At 44.3% G+C, this 22,237-nt stretch overlaps 1 protein-coding gene across 6 annotated transcripts in view; it reads right to left on the bottom strand.

Annotated features, from left to right (window-relative positions):
* TENM2 (teneurin transmembrane protein 2) overlaps positions 1–22,237 on the bottom strand; it is a 662,844-nt gene that overhangs the window by 161,966 nt on the left and 478,641 nt on the right. For all 6 annotated transcript variants that reach the window (XM_059174241.1, XM_059174242.1, XM_059174243.1 and 3 more), the window contains 2 exons: positions 18,610–18,805; positions 12,778–12,879 (listed from right to left, as the gene is read on the bottom strand). In XM_059174241.1, the coding sequence (XP_059030224.1) occupies positions 12,778–12,879; positions 18,610–18,805 (298 nt within the window). The remainder of the gene's footprint in view (positions 1–12,777; positions 12,880–18,609; positions 18,806–22,237) is intronic.

Here is a 22,237-nt window from a genome sequence, read left to right as displayed (position 1 = left end):
GTCAGTATTACACAAGTCATCTATAGATTCAATGCAGTTTATAAAAATTTGTGGTGTATAAATGATGAATCTTGGAACACTGAAAAATAAAATAAAATTTAAAAAATTCCAATGGCATTTTGGTTCACATAAGACCACAAATAGAAAAAGAAATCCCAAGAAAGAACAAAGCAGGAGATACAACACTTCTTTAGTTCAAGCTATACTATAAAGTTATAGTCATCAAAACAGTATGGTCCTGGCATAAAAGCAGACACATAGACCAAGAGAAAGAACTGAGAATCCTAAAATAAACCCAAGAATATATGGTCAACTAATATTTAGGAAGGGAGCCAAGGGCATTTACTGGAGAAAAGATGGCTTCCGCAATAAAAAAAGCTGGGAAAATTGGATATTCACATGTAAAAGAATGAAACTGGACCTCTCTTTTACATTACTCCCAAAAATTAACTCAAAATAGGTTAAAGACTTAAATATAAGACCTTAAATTATGAAACCCCTAAGAGAAAACATAAGAACAAAGCTCCTTAACATCCATCTTGCTAATGATTTTTTCAGCTATGACACCTTAAGTAGAAGCAACAAAATAAAAAGAAACAAGTGGGACTTCATCAAGCTAAAAAGCTTCTCCATAGCAAAAGAGACCATCAACACTGAAAGACAACCACCAGAATAGGGGGAAAAAAAAAAACCCACAAAATTGCAAACCCCATGTATCTGGTAAGGGGTTAATATCCAAAACATGTAAGAAAGTCATACAACTCAACAGCAAAACAAACAAAAACAAAGCAAATAACCCTATTTAAAAATGGGCAAAGGAACTGAATAGGCATTCCTTCAAAAAAGATATATGAAAGGCCAATGGGTACATGAAAAGATGTTCAACATCACCAGCCCTTAAGGGAAGTGAAAATTAAAACCACAATGAGGTCTCACCTCACGCCTGTTAGAATGGCCATCATTAAAACATGCTGGCAAGAATGTGGAGAAAGGGAACATGTGGTCACTGTTGGTGGGATTGTAAATTGGTACAGCTACTGAAGAGAAGAGTATAGGGATCCTCAAAAAATAGAACCACCATGAACTAGGAGTTCCACTTCTGGGAATATGCCCAAAGCGAACAAAACCACCAACTAACTCAAAAAGATATCTGCACCCACCTATTCACAGGAGCATTGTCTATAACCACTAAGACACAGGGACAGTCTGAATGTTCACTGATGGGTTAATGAATAAAGAAGGTACAGAATATGTACACAATGGAATATTAACCAGCCATAAAAAATGAGGACATCCTATTTGCAACAATATGGATGCAACTTGAAGACACTATGCTGAGTGAAATGTCAGATGGAGAAAGACAAAAGTGATCTCACCTACATGGGGAATCTGAAAGTAGCACAACAACAAACCAAACTCATGGAAAAAAAAAGATCAGACTTGTGGTTACTACATGTGGGGGTGGGTGGGGGAGGGGAATTGGGGAAGGTGGTCAAAAGGGACAAACTTTCAGTTGTAAGATAAAAAAGTACTGCGACTATAATGTACAGGATGAGGACTGTAGCCAACACTGCTGTCCAATATATAGGACAGTAGTGAAGAGAGTGAAATCCCAAGAGTTCTCATCACAAGGAGAGAAATTTTTTTTCCTGTTTTCTTTTATCTTTCTTTTCTTTTTATGAGAAAGACATCTATATGAGAAGATACGGTAGGTGACACTATGGTAATCATTTCACAATCTATATAAATCAAACCGTCGTGCTGTATGCCTTAAACATAATACAGTGATGTACGTTAATTATTTCTCAGTAAAAATGGAAAAAATTCCGCACAGATTAAAGATCTAAATAGAAGAAAAAGTGACAAAAGAATTAGAAAAAATACTGAAGACTGATTTTATTTTCTTGGGAGGAGGATATGTAAGAAAGACAAACTCTCCAGTTTGAGAAGGATAAGAAGATCGGGTTTGATTACATAAAATTTACATCTTCTATACTATAAAGAATGCCCTAAACAAAATTAAGGGATGAACAACCCCAGGAAGACATATTTTTAACACATTTTAGAGAATAAAGTTTGATATCTGAAATACACAAAGAGCTCCTACAAATTGGTTAAGAAGTGACGGATGAATGAAAACCCAGGCAAAGAACATACAAATAGAAATATAAACTGCGGAAAGAAGTATGAGAAGACACATAGCTTCACTCGCAATTAATTAAGTATAGATAAAATAATGAGAAGAAATAATCCTTGGCTTATTAGATCGGGGGAAAAAACAGTCAAGAGACTGATAACCACCAATACTGCAGTGGCTGAGGTGAAATGGGGCTCTGTCAAACACAGCTGGTGGGGGGGGGGTGTGCAGAAATGCAAACTATTTCTCCCGGTGCTGGAGATAATCTGTCACTGGAGAGCTCCATGGCTCATTGTGCCCAACTGAGAAGCCTGCTGACCTCCATGCCTCAGTTTTCTCTCCCTAGTAAATGGGCAGGCGATAAAGGGCTGTTCGGGTAGGAAGAGTGAGGACAGTGGAAAACAGAAGTAAGGGACAATTATAAAAGTACGAACGCAAAGATCTCGAGCCATTCCAATCATCATGGTCACCTCTAACCTGAACAGCACCCCCCACTTCCTGCCTAGAACATTCCGATGCTAGTTGGTCTCGGTGGGGGCAAGACCTGGCAGGACCCGCATGAAGAGAAGGAGAAAGCAGAGGGCACTTCTGACAGACAGGGGCAGACTCTCTGGCTCAGAGGGCCAAAGTTCAGGTGCACCAACTTCCTCATTCCTGTTCTGTCAAATGGCACATTAATAAGCAGGAAAGCGATTCAGGGAAGAATTTCCAGAAGGACAAAAAACTCATCAGGTGTGTCAGATCTCTGACATTCAGGAGCCATGTGGGGAAAGATGCACACGCTGACTTAAGCACGAAAGTATGGATGCTTTAATTAATCCGGGGTGAATTTAATTGCTTTAGTTAAGTGGAAATCGGGTTAAAAATGATGCAGAGCATGCTGGGGTGTGTTAAAAACATGACATATGAGTTGGATGAATCGATAAATTAAAAGTGCACAGATGTTTTAATTAAACCCAGGGAAGTTAACGAAGATCGCAAGAGACTTTTAAGCCTATGATTAATTCAATTCATTTAAAATACCTGTAGAGATACGGGGAGGCCTCCATTTTGAGAGTTATAAAAGTTCTCAATCGGTAAGTGCTTAAGCTGTTCTTAAGAGACGTCTAAGTTTTTGTGCGTGTGTGCATGTGCGACTGAACAACATTAATTACATAATTAATATTTAAATTCTTCACAATACACAGTAAACCTTTCTGCAGCTCAAGTCCAGAAATGAGGTAGCTTTTCACTTATTGTGGTTCAAGCAATGAGAGGTGTTCACAGATTACTTGTGTCTTGTTATCTATAAGCACGGAAGCTTCCAGAAGACCTAAAGGGTCTATTTATTTACTGCTGTCTCCCCAGCCAGTAGAGCAGTTCCTCGTAGAGCATAGGCTTTGGAGTTAGCCTGAATTTCCCTTCATTTTTACTTGCTGTGTGACAATAGATGCTATTTTCAGCCTTGATTTCCTTATTTTTAAAGTGTGACAAGAATTCAGGAGTACCTACCTCATTGTGTTTTTAAGCAAGTGAAGTGAAATAGTATCTATAAAGTGCTATGTACAGTGCCTGGCAAATCATTAGAAATCTATAGATGGATTTTATTATCATTTTTTATTAGGAGAAAATTATTCTGACTCATCCCATTATAAAGGTAAAACACCCTCTTGCACATCACTCATCCCAGTCAATTTCTTCTCTCAACACTGGTTTATTTACAAATACAGAAGTTTTTCCTAAAATTCAACTACTTATACTCTGTGCGTCATATCGATAGCAAGTTCCCCCAGGGTTAGGCACTCTGCTTCCTAAGACTGCTTCGCAACTTACCTAGTCGTTTAAAACAGGGGAAAAAACCACAAAAAACCTTTCTAGTCTCGAAAGCAATTTAGCTGGGGGAGGGCTGACTGATTTAAGCCCTGAGAAGCGATTTGTTTGGTAACACAGCAAGCACGGGAAACGCCAACAGCCAGTTTCGGCGGCGGCGGGCATGGGCTCACAGGAGGCCACTAAATAATGGACCCTGTGACTTTCGTGTGCTGGAGGTGTGGTTCCTTTGTGAGCCGGGGAGCCAGGGCAGGGGTCAAAGTAATGTTGCTGCTTCTGGTCACAACTCTCTTTGGGGAGTCGCGGCAGAGTTCAAGGGCAACGTTATCTAGACTCAGACCCGAATGGCACAAGAGTCTTCTGGGTATCCTCTAAGAGTGCAGATTCTGATTCAGAAGGGCTGGAATCAGAAGATGATTCTGACTCATCGGGCCTGAGGATTTGGATATTTAGCAAGCTCCCCAGGCTGAGGCTAGGACCCCAGACCTACTGACTGACTCAGAAACTCTGGAGGGAGCCCAGCAAGCTGTGTACTAACAGGTGAACCTGATGAGTATGGTTCTAACGCCGTACTTGGGCAAGTGCCTTACCTTCTCTGAGCCTCAGTTTCCTAAGCTGTGAATGGGGAAAATAACGATGTGCGTTGTGGAGATGAAATGAGATAATCATACAGAACCATTGGCATAGTGCCTCAGTCTCTTCTGCAAAGTGTTTTCCAAGTGCCTCTGCTTTAAGCCCCTTGTCCTAGGCCCTTGCTGCCAAAGAATTCCCGCACATTTTCTCAGGTCAGGGGTGGGTAGAAGGAGAGGTGGGATTCAGCCATCAAACCGCAATGTCCTGTGGCAGCCACCATGGCCCCTGGCCCTTCTGCATTATTGTGGATTGTCAAGGGGGCTGAGGGAGCAGAGGGAGACAGGTGTGCAAGACCAAGGGTCTGAAGGAACCATGCACAGGGTGCATCTGTGCTTGTTCTGGGAGAGGACCAGTGTGGCCCGAGTGTCTTCAACTGAAAGCTGACTCTGGCTGAAAAAGCGGGAGGTGACTTCTGTGCTAAGAAAGTTCTGCGAGAGGTGTTCCTGGGGCGGTGGAGAGGACCCCTCCACCAGCAGGGAGAGGCTGAGGGGCTTGTTGTTCCTTTCCTGAGTGCAGAAGTCCACTAAGGGAAGAGACTAATGGGGAAAGCAGGTTACGAGGCCATGTCCAGCTAGGACGGGGAAAGCAGGTTACGAGGCCATGTCCAGCTAGGAGCTGTCCATGTGGGCTTTGGGAATTTTAGCCACCCTCGATTTGGGGCATCGTCCTGCCAAGCTTCTCTCCTGTGTGGACGTTAGGCCTAGAAGCCTCAGAGTCAGCCAGACACAGCTTCAAAATCGGGTCCTCCTATGTGACTGTGGGCAAGTAGCTTACTTTCCTTAAGTTTCTGTTTCCCCAGTAAAATAAGGATAATAACAGTGATTTCATGAAGACTCATGAAGACAGATACTACCTAATGTCTATGGAGCGTTCGGTCCATGGCAAGCATGGTTCTACACACTAGACATGAATGTACTCTTTAGTCCCCACAGGTAGTATTACTGTAAGAAAACCAAGGCTTCTGGAGGTTAAGTAATTTTTTTTAAATGGGTCCAGTTAACTGGAGAAGTACGGCTTCGATTCTAGTAAATTCAGATTCTCGGTTTCGTTCTTAATCACTGCGCTCTTCTGAGATAATGCACATAAAATGCGGGATCGAGGTCAACTTTTTTTCTTTCTTTTTTCATTCCTCCTCTTTTCTTTCCCTCCCTCCCTCCTTCCCTTCGTTTAAATTTGTGCCTCAAAGTTGGCTTGATTCGTCACCGCATGATTAATCTGATAAATTAGAACCCTGTTCCCCAGCACTCATTTGATTCTTGCACATTTTCTGGCAATGTTTTCCTCTTTACGAGTCTTACCCCCTAACTGCCGATCTCCGAACATTTAGAGACCACACACCGCTTCCTGGGAACCAAACTGGGTGCGAGGAGGTGTCATAAAGAGTACGGCTGGAAATGTGTGATCCAGCAGGAGACGGATGGAATCGCCCGGCTAGAACCTGGCCCAGCATGAAGGAAGGGACACTGCCAAGATGTTGCTAAGCCCTGTGTGACTGCAGGGTCCTGTCTAGGGGTGTTTCAGGGAGGTGGGAACCTACCTGGGAGTAGCAGTTTGATAGGAAAGGTTGGGACTGATGAGAACGTTCCAGCTGAAGAAGCAGCATGAGCAAAAGGGAAGAAGCAGGGCCATGATGCTTTATGGATGACAAGTAGCTAGAAAATATGGTGTATGAGCTTTAGTAGCAGATAATAGTGCAAAAGCTGCTTAAATCATGAACGATCTTGAATGTTACTTTAAGAACGTTCTTTATTCTCAGAATATGGTCCCTGGCAACCTGCATCAGAGTTCCCCTGGGAGGCTCGTTAAAAATGCACATATCTGAGCCCCAGCCCAGTCCTATGGATTTAGAATTGGCTGGTGGAGGTGGGGAGGGGGGTGGGGCAAGCCTGGGAATATGCATTTGTAACAACTTCCCCATGTAAACATAAACGTGAGCCTCTGCAAACCAAAGTCTGGTAACCTCTGTGGGAGGCACCTGGCTCTTGAAGGTGTTCGCAGAGATAGTAGCTGTATGTGCACCCGGAGCTCTGCAGAATGCTGGAGGTCCTGAATAGGGGGAAAGCCATCGGAGAGAGGCTGGTGGGCGCATGCGCCGTACAGCGATGGTGAAAGTAGAGAGGAGAAGCGGAGCAGAGCGTGGTGGAGGTTGACAGGACTTGGCAAATGATGTGATGAAGAAGATGACGAATCTCTCTGGGAGGGGAGGAGAGTGGCGCAGAGCGGCAGGCTCGGAAGTCAGACGGACTTTATTTTGAACGCCGGCCCAGCCGCTTTCTGCTCAGTAAACTCTAGTTTCCTCTCCTAGAGAGTTTCCTTGGGTCCAGATCCAAATCCTAGCGTGCCACCACCACACAAACTGCTTGGAAAGCCCCTCTTCCTTATACCGCACCTCTCCTAAGGCCGATCTCATGGTCTAGTATGAAGAGCCCGAGCCAGAATGCTGGGTTTGAATCCCAGCAATACCCCTTACTGGCTGAGCGATCTTTAGCAAGTTACCTAATCTCTCTGAGCTTCGTTTTCCTCATCTGTAGAAGGGGATAGCAGCCGTACATAAAATAGGGGTATTGATGGTTAAATGAGAGAGCTATGTGGTGGCTGAGAACAGCGGTTGGCGCGGAGTCGGAACTCAGGAAGTGTCAGCCATGACAGATGAGGAGGAGTTTGACTCGAGCGCTGGAAGCCCAGGAGGGCCTGGGTAGTGGGGACATTTGCCAGTTAACAGGAGAAAAATGGCAAGATCCCTGTTCTCTTTTCTCAAACCCTCACAGAAGCTGGGTAGGAGCTGAGACCCACCCCCAGAGAGAAGGCTTTGCATTCCCACGGCTCTGGCATTTCTGGGCCTCCCCTGACAGCTGCTGAGCAGTGGCGGCTGTCACTTCTTGTCCCTGTGAAATACACATTACCTAACAAGTAAGGCTCTGGTGTTTTAAGTTTCTGATGCAGGTTTGGGGCCTCAAGCTCGGAAGCAAATGAGCCAGTCTCAAAACAGAAGAATGGGAAGCCTCAGATGTTTTCTGAAATGCAAGACGGCGTTACAAGCAACCCAAGGAGCATCTTGAGTCAATGAAAGACCTCCAAATAAAAGCAAATAAAAGAAAAAAGGAAGCATAATTAAAAAGCATCCCGCCCCCAAGAAACAGCACTCAAGCCATGAGAAAGTCAGGCAAGGGGGACAGTAATAATCAAAACTGGAGACTAAACAATAATTTCAATAATGAGCTTAATTACAGCTGGACTGAGAGAGGCACCTGATGGAGAACGGGACAAAGTACTGGAAAAGAAATGCCATTTGCGCATGAGCCTGAATCCAGACACATTGCTTATGACACTGCACAATTCATGAAATTCTACATTGAAAGACACTTTCAGTGTAGTTCCTTTATTGAACTCCTTCTCCATAGAATTTTCTCCACATTCCCTGATATTAACTGGCTATTTTTATAGATTCATACTTCATTTCTTCATAAACTTATCTTCTTAATAATGCCTATGTCTTTTGGGATGCCTGGGTGGCTCCATGGGTTAAGCATCTGCCTTCGGCTCAGGTCATGATCCCAGGCTCCTGGGATCAAGCCCCACATCAGGCTCCCTGCTCAGCAGGGAGTCTGCTTCTCTCTCTCACTCCACCTCTCTGCCACACTCTCAAATAAATAAATAAAATCTTGAAAAAAATAACGTCTCCACCATTCAAAGTCTGCATTACAGCATTTAAGACTTCACACGTATACTTCCCACTTGCTGATCACGTGCATGCAGCAGACCAGAAGCTCTCAGAAGGCAGGGCCCTGGCAGGCACGATTGCTCCTCGTATTCCCGGCACTTGGCACAGTCCCTGACTCAGAGCAGGCCCATAATAAGCATCTGTTGGAGGCACGAGTAAGTTCTGTCCCCTCAGCTGACTTGGAACAATATGTTAGAACCCTTACACATTCTTCTGATGTGCGGGTCAACTCCGTTTTGACTTCTGAGCCCCTGAGGACCCCAGGTCGGTGGGGGCCAGGGATTGAATGCTCTGCAAATTCATGCTGACTGATTCCTCCATTCCCTGCAAGGCTGTCTTCAGATGCCTGATGCGGACTGGCAGGTTTATAAGAAGACAAGGAGCTGCCGTCTGCACGGCACGTCTGAGGGCACGGGAGGTGCCGTGTGAGGTCAAGGGAGTAAATCCGTATTTCTGTCACTTGGACACAGACCTGGTTGCTCGGATGTGATGGGAATCTCGCCTGCTAACGTGGCAAATTTCTCCCCTGGTGGGAGGGTCTCAGTCTGCCTGCTGCCTGCAGCAGCGGAAACTGGCGGGACCGGAGGCATCCTGGGCACCGCTGTCAGGAGGGAACAAAGGTGAACACCAGCTTGTGTTGAGGGAGGACTTGGGATTTGGGCCCTCCTAAGGCTTTTATCAAGGAAGAAGAGAAGTGTTCATGGGCCACAGCTGGGAGATGGCATGTGCCACTCTGCATGGCAGGAGACTCAGGGCCAGCTGTCTCTCCTCTGCGCTGGCGAGCATGATCCCCTCACTCTGTCTGCTGCACTTACTTCCTGCTAACACTTCAGAGCTTCTTGGGCTCAGAAGCTGCGTATGAGTGGCAGCCTGTCACAGCCACAGACAAACCGTGCAGGACCGGCGGGGTGGAGCCTCACAGCTCTGGTGGGAACATACACATACACACCCACACTCACAGACACACACACACACACACGCACACACACACACGCACACACACACACCTACCCCCCCCACTCTCACACACCCACACACACCCACACTCACACACACACACACACACACAACCACATTCTATTTGTTTCTTCTGGCTGAAAATCAGAAGTGCGTCTTTGATATGACTCACTAACAACGACATGGCATTTTGCTAAAAATGTGCAACTTCCACCTAATCTCAAGAAAACATCAGACCAGCCCACATCAAGGGACATACTGAAAAACACCTGACCAGGATTCTTCGAAATGAACGAGGTCATGAAACACAAGGAAAAGACTGAGGACCCTTCACAGACTGGAGTGGACAAAGGAGACATGACAACTAAATACAATGTGGGATCTGGACCAGGAAAAAAAAAAAAGTCTGTAAATTAGTCAATAACAGCTTTCGTGTTAATTTCCTCATTTCAGTGACTGAAGCATGATCATTTAAAATGCTGACATTAGGTGACTTCTGTACGGGAGCTGTATGTACTATTTTTGCAACCCGTGTGCAAGTCTGAAAGGATTTCAATATTAAAAAAAAAGATACCCTTAAAACAGGGGGGGTAGTTAAAATAGGATTTATTTCATATTGTTGATATGAGAAAGGATAAGATGGTATGTCTTAAGTACTTCATGCAATGTCTGGTAGATGCTGAATATTAAATAACTATTAGTTGTTATTTAAAAACAATCTAAAGTGGAGGCTTAACTCGCCAGTAACTCAGGTGCTAATCATTACATTTACTCACTTGAAGCTTATACCGTTAAATCTGTGTGCCTATTTTTTCTGGTTTCTCACTTCATCACAGAGGGGTAGTTAGCGATTTTTGTTACTCTGAGGAGCCAATATTTAGAAAATGAGGTGTTCAAGGTTCGAATCTGTCTAGAAGCCAGGATCTTGCCCATGGGCTCAGGTCCACTTTTGGGATTCTTGGTGTGAACACATGTGTGAGAGGCTGACCTGGCTTGAATGCCCGTGACTGAAAATTTTCCTCTCTTGACAGATCAAAGGTGGCACGAACATCTCCTCTTATTGCAATTGATAAGTTGTTTCTTTTTAAATTTTGGATTTTCACATTGTTCCTTTTAGAAGAAATTTATCTATGTAAACATAGCGAGTTGACTTAAAGAGATACGTTAAGTACATAATAATACAGGTTGAATTGGGCAAAAATCATAAAGGCGGCACATGAAAAAAGTTCAGGAAATAAAGGCTTGGAATATTTCCCAATATTGTTGTTAATGAAGGAGCTTAAACTGTGTCCATTTCAAAAATACTAAGGAAGAAATATGGCTAGGGCAAAGACGCAATTTACTTCTAATACTCTAAAGGCAACTTCGCCAAAAATGAAGAGGGAGACAAGGAGAAAACAATTTTATTCTTTAATACTTCAATTCTGTCCACTGTAGGCCTCAAGAACGAAATTAAAATATGCAACAAGTTCAAAGGCTGATTTCAGGAACAGCGCCTGAGTATGCAGGAGTAACTACTCTTAACAGCCGCTCAATATTTGTTTCACAAGGATCAATTATATACCATGGCTAATGCACCCTCGGAGTGTGCACCCAGCCACAGTACAGGTGGTGAATGCAAAACACACACCGAGAGTCCTTTTAAGCAGCTAAATGCACACGCCATTACAGATCCATAATGCAGAATGGACGTCCATCTGCAAATGGATTTAGAGCGAGGAGTTCTTAAATGGCTGAGGTACTTAGGGCTGAAAGGCCAATAACTGGATGGGCTATCAGAGCCCACATGGTTTTTAGGATTAATAATACATTGACGTGTGTCAGTGTTAATACACATTTACAGCTCACATGCCATGCAGCAGAGGGTTCAGCCCATTTGCAGCCACATGTGAAAGGACCATTCCGTCCTTCCTCTCATTAATGCCTTTGCTCCTAGGAAGATTAGATAACGCAAGAAAGGCCATTCGAATGATCCTGAGGTTTTCCCTCCTTTGCAGCGTTCTCCAGGAAGGGCACTCAGCATGGTGACGCACCGTGTCAGCCACCTTCCCTCCCATCATGGTGCCTCAGAGGCTGACTGAGCAAAGCACTCAAGGGTAGGAGCTCCAGCTCTACGGTCTACCTGGGGAGGTGTCTGCATGCCATTAGAGTGTGCAGAGGCGACAGTCTGGTGGCTTCTAGCTCTCTTTTCCTTCCAGCTTCTCTTTTTCTGAGGAGTTTACCAAAGCATTTGCATTATTTTGTGATAGAAGATTATGTCTGAATTGGTCTCATGCACGGGCAACCAAATCCAGAACTTCATGCCCAGGAAGTCCCATTCGCTCACCAGTCAACACTCAGAAGGCTGGGTACCGCCCATCTATGAAATGCTGAGAATAACTGAAATGCAGTTTTCTTCAGCAACTGTGGTGAGCATGGGAAAGAGGAGTGGCACTGTTGAGCATTTACAGAGTAGCTTTATTAACAACTGCCTCTCTCTCAGAGCATCCAGGCAGCATGGTCTTTTAAAGGTGAGCACATAAAACTATTATATAAATATGTAAATAAATATAAGGTGATATACATAAATAAAGATGGTAAATATGAACCCTTTGAGGGAACACACCATATTCTGCTAAGAGCTATGAACCCTTTGAGGGAACACAACATATTCTGCTAAGAGCTCATCCCATGCTCACAAAGAATGTGTAAAGGAACCCCCCACTTTTCCGGAGGAGGAAATAGAGACTCAGACATGTTAGATCCTTGGCTCCAGATCACACAGACCCTCAAGTGGCAGAGGTGGGATTCAACACAGGAGTGCCTGGCCCTTCAGCAAGGGCCCTGAACCCCTCCCTCGCTGTTTCTCAGACTGGTGGGTGAGGAATCAACATACTTGGTTTCCACTGGAGCTTCTAAGCTCTGCTCTCTACTACTTTTGCCTCTAATAGAGCCCCTTGAAGGTTATGCTCAAGGTCTCCTGCAAGCTAGGTGTGCAGCCCCTAAGTCCCTGTTCTTGCAAGAGTCATTTTCTCTTATATTACCTTTCCCCCAAGAATCCCAGGGCCCCAGCAATTCTGTGCAAAGGAGTGTAGATAAATTAATAACACAATTTAAAACCGATTCCTTCAAGATAAATAGCGCTTCCTAGATTAAGAGTGTAGCTGGCCAGAATGAATGAAATTTACTAACCCTGAGATGCTTAATCTTCCATTACATAGAATTTAATGATTATAAGAAAGGAGTGATGGTAATTCACTTTTGCTTTTACAGGAATCCAACCATCTCATTTTTAGCAAATCTTTCTTCTCAGCATACCTCAGTGCCAGGGATAACCTCCCTGCTCTTATAGGTATATCGGCCAATTGTCATATATTAAAGCCTGCTCATTGCTCAAGGGTTGGGCCTTCTAGCATGCATGAGCTTGCAAGCTGTCCCAGTAGAATCTCGCAGGGAGGCTTCTTTAGTGCCCCCTCGCTCTCCCCCTCAGAGAAGCCTATGCATTGTTTTCCAACCGTAGCAGGGAAATAGTGGCAAGTACCTTTAGCACAGTCGGCTCCTAGAAATCCTGGGAAGCAGTGACACAGCCCAGACACACATTCGCCATTCCCGTGGCAGTTTCGTGGACAGTCCTGCACTGAATCTGAAAAAGAGAGAAACTAAGCAACTACCTTTTCCTCTATCTGCGGATGAAGCAATGTCATCATCAACCGCCCACCATTTCTGAAGACCAGTGGGAGTAAACCCCCAATACCCCCAGGGCACTGGCAGGAACATGAGGGAGCAAAGGGAATGAGAAGTTAAGGGGACCAGGACAACTTGGAGAATGCGTGGGAGTAACCACCGCACTCTATTTGACCAGCATCTGGGCAGGGATGCAGGGTAAGTACTGTTGCAACTCCTGGTCTTTCAGAAGAAACAACTTGTTTGGGTTTAAAAATCTGAAATTTCCCATGTCTGAATGTTGGCAAGTTTAAAGCATCGTGAGTGCTGGCCCCTTCCCACCAAGCCCCTCCAATATCAGACTCTCAGTCTGAGATTTGGTCTGACATGTGTGATACTGAGCCTTTAGCCTCAGGTGCAGGGGATGAGTCTCCAAATGACAGTGGATGTTTCTGATCTCAGGTTTGTGGAGTAGAAAAAATTCTTGCTTTCAGGAAAGAAAGATCCAAATGTGTAAGACTGGCCAATGGAGGCATGATTTTTAAGTAAGTAGGTTTTAGGCTGTACAAAATTCCTTTTGGGCTGACCTTTTGTACATCTTATTTTTCATGAAAATCAGTTAGTTCCCATTTGTTCTAACCTGCATAGCCATCTTATTTCATGATTTACCTTTCCCTGTGTACTCTCAAGTCATCACTTCAAAGGGATCATTTAGGGACCTTTTTCATGTTGATTTGGGTCTACACAGACACAGTCATATTCTTTTAAAAATTATTATTCTCATTTTTTTTTGGCCTTAAATTAAAATAAACACATTCAGAATTTCAGGCTCCAAATTATTAAGAGGATGAAAAGAAAAATCCAAGCCACTCTGCCCAGGCTGTGTGACATTTACACAGCCCTGGGGAGTTGGGGTCATTGACTCAGTGATGTTGGCTGAAAGACTATCAAGTCAGATGGCTTCTAATGGAGCAACCTGAGAGCGGCAAAGGTCCTTCCCTTAAACAGGATTTCCCATTTATTCCCACTCTGTACTGAAAAACCAAACCTTGCATATATTGCTTTCTTTCCACAGTGTTTCCTTTCTCGGCTCTCTTCTTCCGGAACCAAGCAGTAGTTGGATTCTTGTATGCTGAGGAGAACTCAGTGAGCGTATCTGCTTCTTCAAAATCAGGCAGGACACCGTACACTCAGAGCAGACCAATTTATTTAACGTTTATCAATTAACACTTCAGGCTGAAAGTCCTTGAGGTTGGCTCTACAGGTGGGCTGAGAAACATCCAGTGGCTCCTGATTTCCATCTATTCACCGTGCATTCATTCATTCAAGAAGCTTTTGGTTGAATCATGAAATAGTTGCTTGGGCAGGCCCAAAATCAGCAATCTCACATGGTTTTCAGAGACCATTCTCCATGTCTCCAATTCCCCACTCATGTTTCTCAATGTCTTGTGAGCCAAGACACCGACTGCCATAGTTCTGGACTATCTTTTCAAGGTTGTCTGCATAGTGAACCACATTGGAGGACAGATATGGTGTCTGTCTCCAGAGCAAAGGAAGGGTTTGCTTACTCCCCAGTGTAATAAAGATAATATCTTACTCTAGTGCAAAGAACAGGCAGGCTCACCGTCACCTCTGAGAAACTCAGGTGTAATAAACTCAGGATTTCCCCTCTGTAATGCAATCCATTGCATGTGTCGGTCCTAGCTGACCCTGTTGATGTTGCCCTGTGGGAACTGGGGCTTGAGGGACTGGCACATTTACCAGAATCTAGATATTGCCTTGCTCTGAGTAATAAAGGCCCTTGTCTTTGACCCAGGAGTTTCATGTATTCTGATAATATCTATGAAATTGTGGCAGGCTGACATATTAGCTTACAATTAGGGTGAGCTCTCAGAACTGTCACAGTTCCTGATGTATGGCTCATTTTATTAACTAGAAATCTATTATTTGCAAGGCACTGTAGCAGGCATTGGTGAATCCAAGCAGATAGGCGAGTTCTCTGGCCTCATAGCATTTTCACTGTCATAGACAATACAGGCTGATATATATATTGATTCTGTGACCAACGGAAACAAATAGTTTTAAACATAGAAATGGCACTGTCTTGTTTGCATTTTAAGAAGTACCCCCTACAGCGAATTAGAGATTGCTTTTCCCTAGACCAGCATCTAGGTCTGGGGATGGTTTGGTGGAAACTAACATCTGTGAGCTCAGACCTCCCTTTTCCAAACCTAACATCTTCAGAGACAAAGCAGCAGAGGCCGAGGGAGCTCTTTCACCATCAGAGTCGCACAGAGAGGGACCGAGCTCTTTGCATGGGCTCTTTGTGGGGCTGGAAGGCCTCCTTGCCCTTTAGCTGAGGTCCTTCGATGTCAGTTTAGGAAATATGTACCTTCTGGGCACCTTCTTTCCTCACCTTCCCTCAATCAGGAAGGGTTTTATACCCCTTCTCTAGGCTCTTGTAATTCTTATGGTTGCCTTTTCATGTGTCTTTCTTCCTCCATCAGGCTCCATGAGGAAGAGACCTGATTTGAATCATTCACTGAGGTATTCTCAACTCTTGGCACACAGCAGGCCCTTGGTAAACAGCTGTCAGAGAGTGTGTGTGTGCGTATGCACATAGGGTAGGAGAATCCCAAATAAGCAAAAACTGTGACAGAGACTATTTTTCATGGCCTTCTCCCCGGATTTCTACAGTTTTTGAGAGAAAGAACAATCCCACGGTCTGGCTGAACTGTGCAAGCGACCCCGCCCTTCCGGTGGCCATATTATCAGTTTTCCTTTCTGTCACCCTGGTTTAGGTTTTCTTGAGGAAACAATGGCAGGTGCTGAGAGGCAGCCCAGTAAATGGGGTTTTTACGCAGGCGGAGGGCGGCCTCCACACCCGCACCGTGCTTCAAGTATGCCACTCTGTTGTCCCCTGAGATGAAACTCATTTCTGAAAGCAGGCTGCTTCTCTCCAAAACACATCAAAAGACTTCCCTGAGTCAAAGGTATATTTAGCGTGATCGCTGGTTGACACCCGTCTAACATTTTCCCTTCTGTTTCACATCACAGGGGCTTTTGGCGCTCCTGGCTGCTCTTGATGGAGAACGTTCTGATAATAGATATGTGTGGGAGAACCTCTGAACCAAATAAAACACTGTTCTTTTCCCTGCATTTCAGGCCAATTACTATCATTGCTCTATCAAGATGTCTGCCCAATTATTAGGCCGATTACCTTTGACTTTCTCTTTGAGTTACAGTCCAGACGAGAGAGATCCTCTGGGGAGAATTGCTATTCCCATCTCTGAACGAGGGTAATGGCCTGGGAGAAGGGCATCTCCCTACTGCAACGTCTGTGTCTATGTGGATAGAGGAGACGGAGGGCAGAAGCCACTATTAGATAATCTGGCCCCCAGAAAACTTGTTGAGCAGGGGGAAAGGCATTTATTTGGCAGGAATCCAGAGCAATCCAGTGGTTAAGCACAATTCTCTGGAGAGTTTGGGTGCCGACTCCACCCCCTGATTACCACGTGTGACCTTGGGCAAGTTGCTTAACTTCTCTCAGTCTTGCTTCTCAAGTAGAAAATGGAGCCCTGGGAGTACCTCCCTCACGTAACTACTCTGTGAGTTTGCCAGCCTCGTCCCCACAGAGGGCCTAAGCCAGAGGCTGGCCCCTGGTCCGTGCAGCATAAATGTATGGAGGGTGGTGGTTGTCGTTGGTGTCATTTTCCATCTCACGGAGTCCTTGTAGACTCCAACTAAGCCAGCTGCTGTTTATGGCGTGGGCTCTTAAGGATGTGCGAAGTTTTTAGTTAAATACAAGGTGACAAAAAGGATGTCATTTCTCATCATGTTCTTAAAGACTGCTTTTAATCTCAACATCTCAAACCAGTTTTTTTCTTTTTTCCTTCTGTGAGTTGATTTTTAATCCTTTTTGCTTTCTTTCCCCCGTGGATCCATAATCTGCTTCTGGAAATATTCTCTAACCATGGAAGATGTTTTCCAGTGGCTTCCATGATACAAAGTTTATGACATTAGTTGGGAGCAGGGGTTGGGAAACTTTCACTGTAAAGGGACAGAAAGTAAATATTTAGGATTTGCTGGCCAAGCTGTCTCCATGGCAGCTACTCAGCTCTGTTGTTTTAGCTGCCATAGACGATATGTCAGCAGATGAACATGGCTGGGCTCCAGAAAAACTTTATTTATAAAAACAGGCAGAGGGCCAGACTTAGCCCATGGGCTATAGTGTGCCAAACCCCTGCCTTTGTATATTTGGCCAGTTCGGATAGGATCAAGTTTTCCTTGGCAGAGGGAATGAGGGTTAACTTTAACACTACGGTCACTACCAAATCCTGATTTTAGACCATTTGAAAGTTGTGGCTGCTGATAAAAAAAGTAAGCCCTGAATTTTAACTTGGCTTCCCTACCTCTTTCAAGAATCGAGGAACCCTTCAGAGAAATCCGTTGAGACCAGTAAAGAAGTTCTGAGGATCCAGTCAATAGGAAAATAGCTGTATACGATATGCTCCTAAACAGCCATCTGCTCTCATTCGGTGGCGACCCACGCCATGGCAGATGTGTTCCGGATGTAAAGTTACATCATCCTTCCTGTCAGGGATGTGGTCCTTTTCACAGAGGAAGCTGAGGCTCCAGGGGGTAAGTGACTTTCCCAGTCAGGATGTGGGACAGAAGAGTTGCGATCTGATCCTCTCTCACCAGGTCTCTCCTCGTAACACTACTCCTTCGGTGAACCTTGAGATCCACGACCCAACCCTGTGGGGATGACATGCCCAGAGGCCCAGAAGCCCATCCATTCCTATCATGTCCACATCCTGGGACTCGGAGGGACCGAGTTTTCTGAGTCTCAGTGGATTTTTCTGTGAAGTATGTCTAACACGCTGCCCCAACTCACGGACATTCTACCCAGGATCTGTTATCCTCATCAGGATAAAAACCTAATGACAACATAAATTGAATGAAAGTATCTGTGGCTTATGTGATTGGTAAAATTCTTAAGGTTTGCTTTAGAAAATTTCATAAAATCCTCTCAAACTAATGGCCCTTTCAGGAGTTTGTATGCACATATAAGAAGAAATTTTGAATAAAAGCATTGCTTCTCCTTTAATAGCTAATAAAAAAACAGGGCTAAAACATGCCAAAAATGGCAAGTGTTTAATTAAAACATTTTGAGATTTACCTCCTTGGGAACAAAGATATGATTTTTTTCCCTTATGTCTATATCCTTTTCTTGATTTATTTTTATGTGGGTCTTTTTTCTTTTTTTAAACTTTTGATTTTTAGCTTTTCTGGATTTTCAGAGAAATTCTGAGCTGATGTGAATGGTCTGTATTTATTGGCTTTACTGCATATTTAGAGTTTTATATACTGTATATTATTTAATTCCTACAATTAGCCTTATATGGTGGGTGCTAGTTGGTTCTTTTTTACTGTGAGGAACCTGAAGCTTACAAAAATCCACTGATTTGCATAGGTTGTGTGGCCAGGACTTGAGCCAGCCTGTCTGACCCAAGCTCTTTACCACAACTGGATCCTATTTAAATCTGGGCTAGTTTTAGGTGGAAAATACCATGAGGCTTAAATAAAGGATTCTGGTCTGGTTTCCTACAGGGTAGAAACTACATTGGAAGATGATTTTCTGTGGAAAAACCTAGAACGTTTCCATTCTTCCCTTGGTGGCATGATCACTCAGAGACCTCATACCTACCTAAGACAACAGTGTTGAAGGAAACCATCTCTTTGTCTTTGCCATCATTGTAGAAGGCCAGGTGCCACAGGCCTACGTCCAGGTACTGTACAAACACGGCTTCATTCTGCACCAGGGTCTGTATGCTCCGGCGTTCCCTGGGTGACTCAACCACACTCCACTTCTCCTTCCCATCCAGACGCTCCATGAAGTCATACTAGAGTAAGAAGAGAGAGCACCCCATGTGTGAAAGAGGTGGCAGACCTGGTCCCATGACTAGCAGCTTCCCTTCCCACCCCATTAGTTAGCTAAAAAATACTTTTGAGCGCATTTTACGGTGAGCTCATCCAGTAAAAAAAAGAAGAGTCAGAAAAGTTGTAACAGTAAGCCACCATTTATTATGCTTATCATTATTGCTAATAGTTTTATTACTATAGGCACAATCCCTTTTCTGCTGTTTGAAATCCAAAAAGCTTTAAAGCCAAAACTTTTGTGTTTTCTCTTGTGTGTGTGAGAGAGACAGAGAAACAGAGGGAGGGAGGGAGGTTATTGTTCCAATCTACACTGGGGTGTTATATAATACCTAGTATATGCCAAGTGTAACTTTCTTGGAAGTCCCAAAATTCTGGATTCCAAAAATCATCTGGCTTGGCAAGCGTTTCAGATAAGGAATTATAGACCTGTGTTATCGGCTATCATTTACTGATCATCTACCAGCAGATTAGTTAAGAATGAGGGTTGTGGGGGCGCCTGGGTGGCTCAGTTGGTTAAGCAGCTGCCTTTGATTCAGGTCATGATCTCAGGTCCTGGAATCGAGCCCCACATTGGGCTCCTTGCTGAGTAGGGAGCCTGTTTCTCATCTGCCTGCCATTCCCCCATTTGAGCTTGCTGTCTTCCTTTCTCTCCCTCTTCCTCTCTCTCTCACTTTCTGTCAAATAAATAAATAAAAATCTTAAAAAAAGAGAATGAGGGTTGTGTCTACTATGTTGTACATATGAAACTAATGTAACACTATATGTCAACTATGCTTTAATTTAAAAAAAAGGATGAGATCTGTGCAGCTAGACTGAGAGAGAATCTCTCACTTACTAGCTCTACCTATCCGTGCCTCAGTTTCCCCATTTGCAAAACAAAACAAAAAAAATAATAGCACGTATGTTACAGGTTGTTGTGAGAAATAAGATCATACTTGGAACAGTGCCTGGCACAGAGCAAACACAAAATATGTGTTAGCTAGCGATCATCATCACTACCATCCTCATATCATTCTACTCCTGCAAAAACCCTAAAGATAAGTACTCTTTGTATCTCATTTTGCAGATGAGAAAACTGAGGGGCAGAGTAGCCAAACAACTTGTCAAAAGTCACACGGCAACTACGTAGCCAAGCAAAAACTGAGACCTAGATCTCTCAGATTAACCAGCAATTAAATATGAAATTCTGTTTCAGTGGAAAGTGGGCTTCTAACTAGAAGGGATCAATGAGAGACAGAGTGGCCAATGAAGGCTACCAAGATGAGGGGAATGGGGGAAGCCAGTGTGACCCAAGAGATTGGCAAAATCTGCTGGTGGGTTAGTAGGAGCCACTGATGATCTCTGAACAGTGACTGACGCAACGAAAGGACTGTTTTGAGGAATTCATTTGCAGACAGGATACAGCAGAGGGGAACATGAAAAGAACCAGGAAGACCAGTTGGGGAGTGATTATAGAAGCTCAAGTATGACACGACGGGGGTCTGGATCAGGACAGTCAGTGAGGAGAGGAGACAACTTTGGAGGAATATTTTTAAGAAAGCCCACCCCTTGACCGTGGGCTGGACAGAGGGGATGAGGGAAGAGGCAGAGGACACCAATGTCTCTTACTTGTTGACAAGAAAATCGATAAGACCCCTGTAGAAATGGGCTAATCTTGTGAACTCTTTCAAAATCACTGCATGGAAAAGTCAGTTGCACTGTGACTTCCCGAGAACATTCAAAGCACAGGTCTGTAGCAGATAAAAACCACTACTGTGGGATTAAGCTCTCTCTCACCACTTCCCCCTCCATAAAAAGGATTTTATAGGTTACAGACATTGACTATAACCTCTTTCATGAACTTCATAGAATTAAACTCCAGGAATCTATTAATGCGACTTCCCCATGATCAGAATTGCCAGTTTTTCCCATCTGAAAAGTGATCATTGAAAACAAAGAATCTGTAATCCGTAGTACAAAGGCTTTACCATCAGGCAAAGGTGGGTTTGAATTCTGACTGCTACTTGCTATTGTTTGAAGTTGGGTCAATCAACTTTTAGCCTTCTCCTGGTTTGCATACTAGGTAATAATACTCAATTTTTTTTTAAAAGATTTTATTTATTTTTTTGACAGACAGAAATCACAAGTAGGCAGAGAGGCAGGCAGAGAGAGAGGGGGAAGCAGGCTCCCCGCTGAGCAGAGAGCCTGATGCGGGGCTCGATCCCAGGACCCTGGGATCATGACCTGAGCCGAAGGCAGAGGCTTTAACCCACTGAGCCACCCAGGCGCCCCAATAATACTCAATTTTTGGAGATGTTCTAAGGATGACATGACATAATGCTTCGGGCAGTGCCTGGAAGGTACTAACCATGTTACTAAGTACCTCCAGACTATGAGTTACTTATTTGCTAATCATAAGGATCAGAGAAGAGAAGTACATGGTTCCAGTTTTTCCATCGGGGGTGGCAGACAGCTGCTTAGGAAGTGGAAATTTCCTCATCTCTCAGAAAACGAGTATTTGTTCTTTAGCTTTCCCCTACCCCATATCCCACTGGTCAGGGGTGTCTTTATGGGATAAAAGAAATGATACGCAGTGATACATCAAACCAGAGCTGCTTTCGGAGACCTTTGTAACCAAAGCATTTGTTTCTTAGCAACCTCGTAAATGTCCAGCTACCCAGACCCATGTCTACAAATTGCTGTCAGCCAGAGGAATGAGCGTAACTTCCTCGGTGCTTAGGTGAGAAGAATATACTTCATTTGGGGTCCAGAAAATCACCCCCATGAGAAAAGTTGGGAGAAGGTGATTACTTGTGTGGGGTCATTGCTCATTATTAATTTGGACATCAGTCATCTCTCGCTGAACTGGCCTGCTGGCCAAGAACAGAAATGACTTAGAACCAGCAGCAGTGCCCACTGTACAACCAATCAAATGGCTCTGGGCAAAGGTATTGTCAGAGGAGAGAGAAAACATCTATTTTCGCTGGCTCTTCCAAGTCACTCCAAAGCAGCAGTGGAGGGCAGTTTTCATTAAAGAAAGACTCTGCAAGCCAGGGGCTGTCAAACAGGGTATGGGGACATGCCGGTGTGAAACAGCAGTGTCCAATGCGCCTCAATCCTCTACCCTTTAACGTGCTTTGCTTTTCTCAAAACACTCGTCACTCTCTACACTGCTATGATCTGGTTTTATGTGTGTTGTCAGTCTAATGAGAAGAATGTAAACTCCAGGGGGGCAGGGGTTTTGCCTGCATGGCAGAATGGTTAAGTGGACTTCAGAGCTGGGGCCCCTGGGTGGCTCAGTTCGTTAAGCATCTGCCTTCAGTGTAGGTCATGATCCCAGGTTCCTGGAATGAGCCTCCTATCCCACTCCCCACTGAGCAGGAAGCCTGCTTTTCCCTCTCCCTCTGGCCCTCCTC

Source organism: Mustela lutreola, chromosome 5 (genome assembly GCF_030435805.1).
Source record: "Mustela lutreola isolate mMusLut2 chromosome 5, mMusLut2.pri, whole genome shotgun sequence".
Classification (NCBI taxonomy): Eukaryota; Metazoa; Chordata; class Mammalia; order Carnivora; family Mustelidae; genus Mustela; species Mustela lutreola.
The sequence above is the reverse complement of the archived record's forward strand: the minus strand, read 5'-3'. Positions and strand labels throughout refer to the sequence as shown.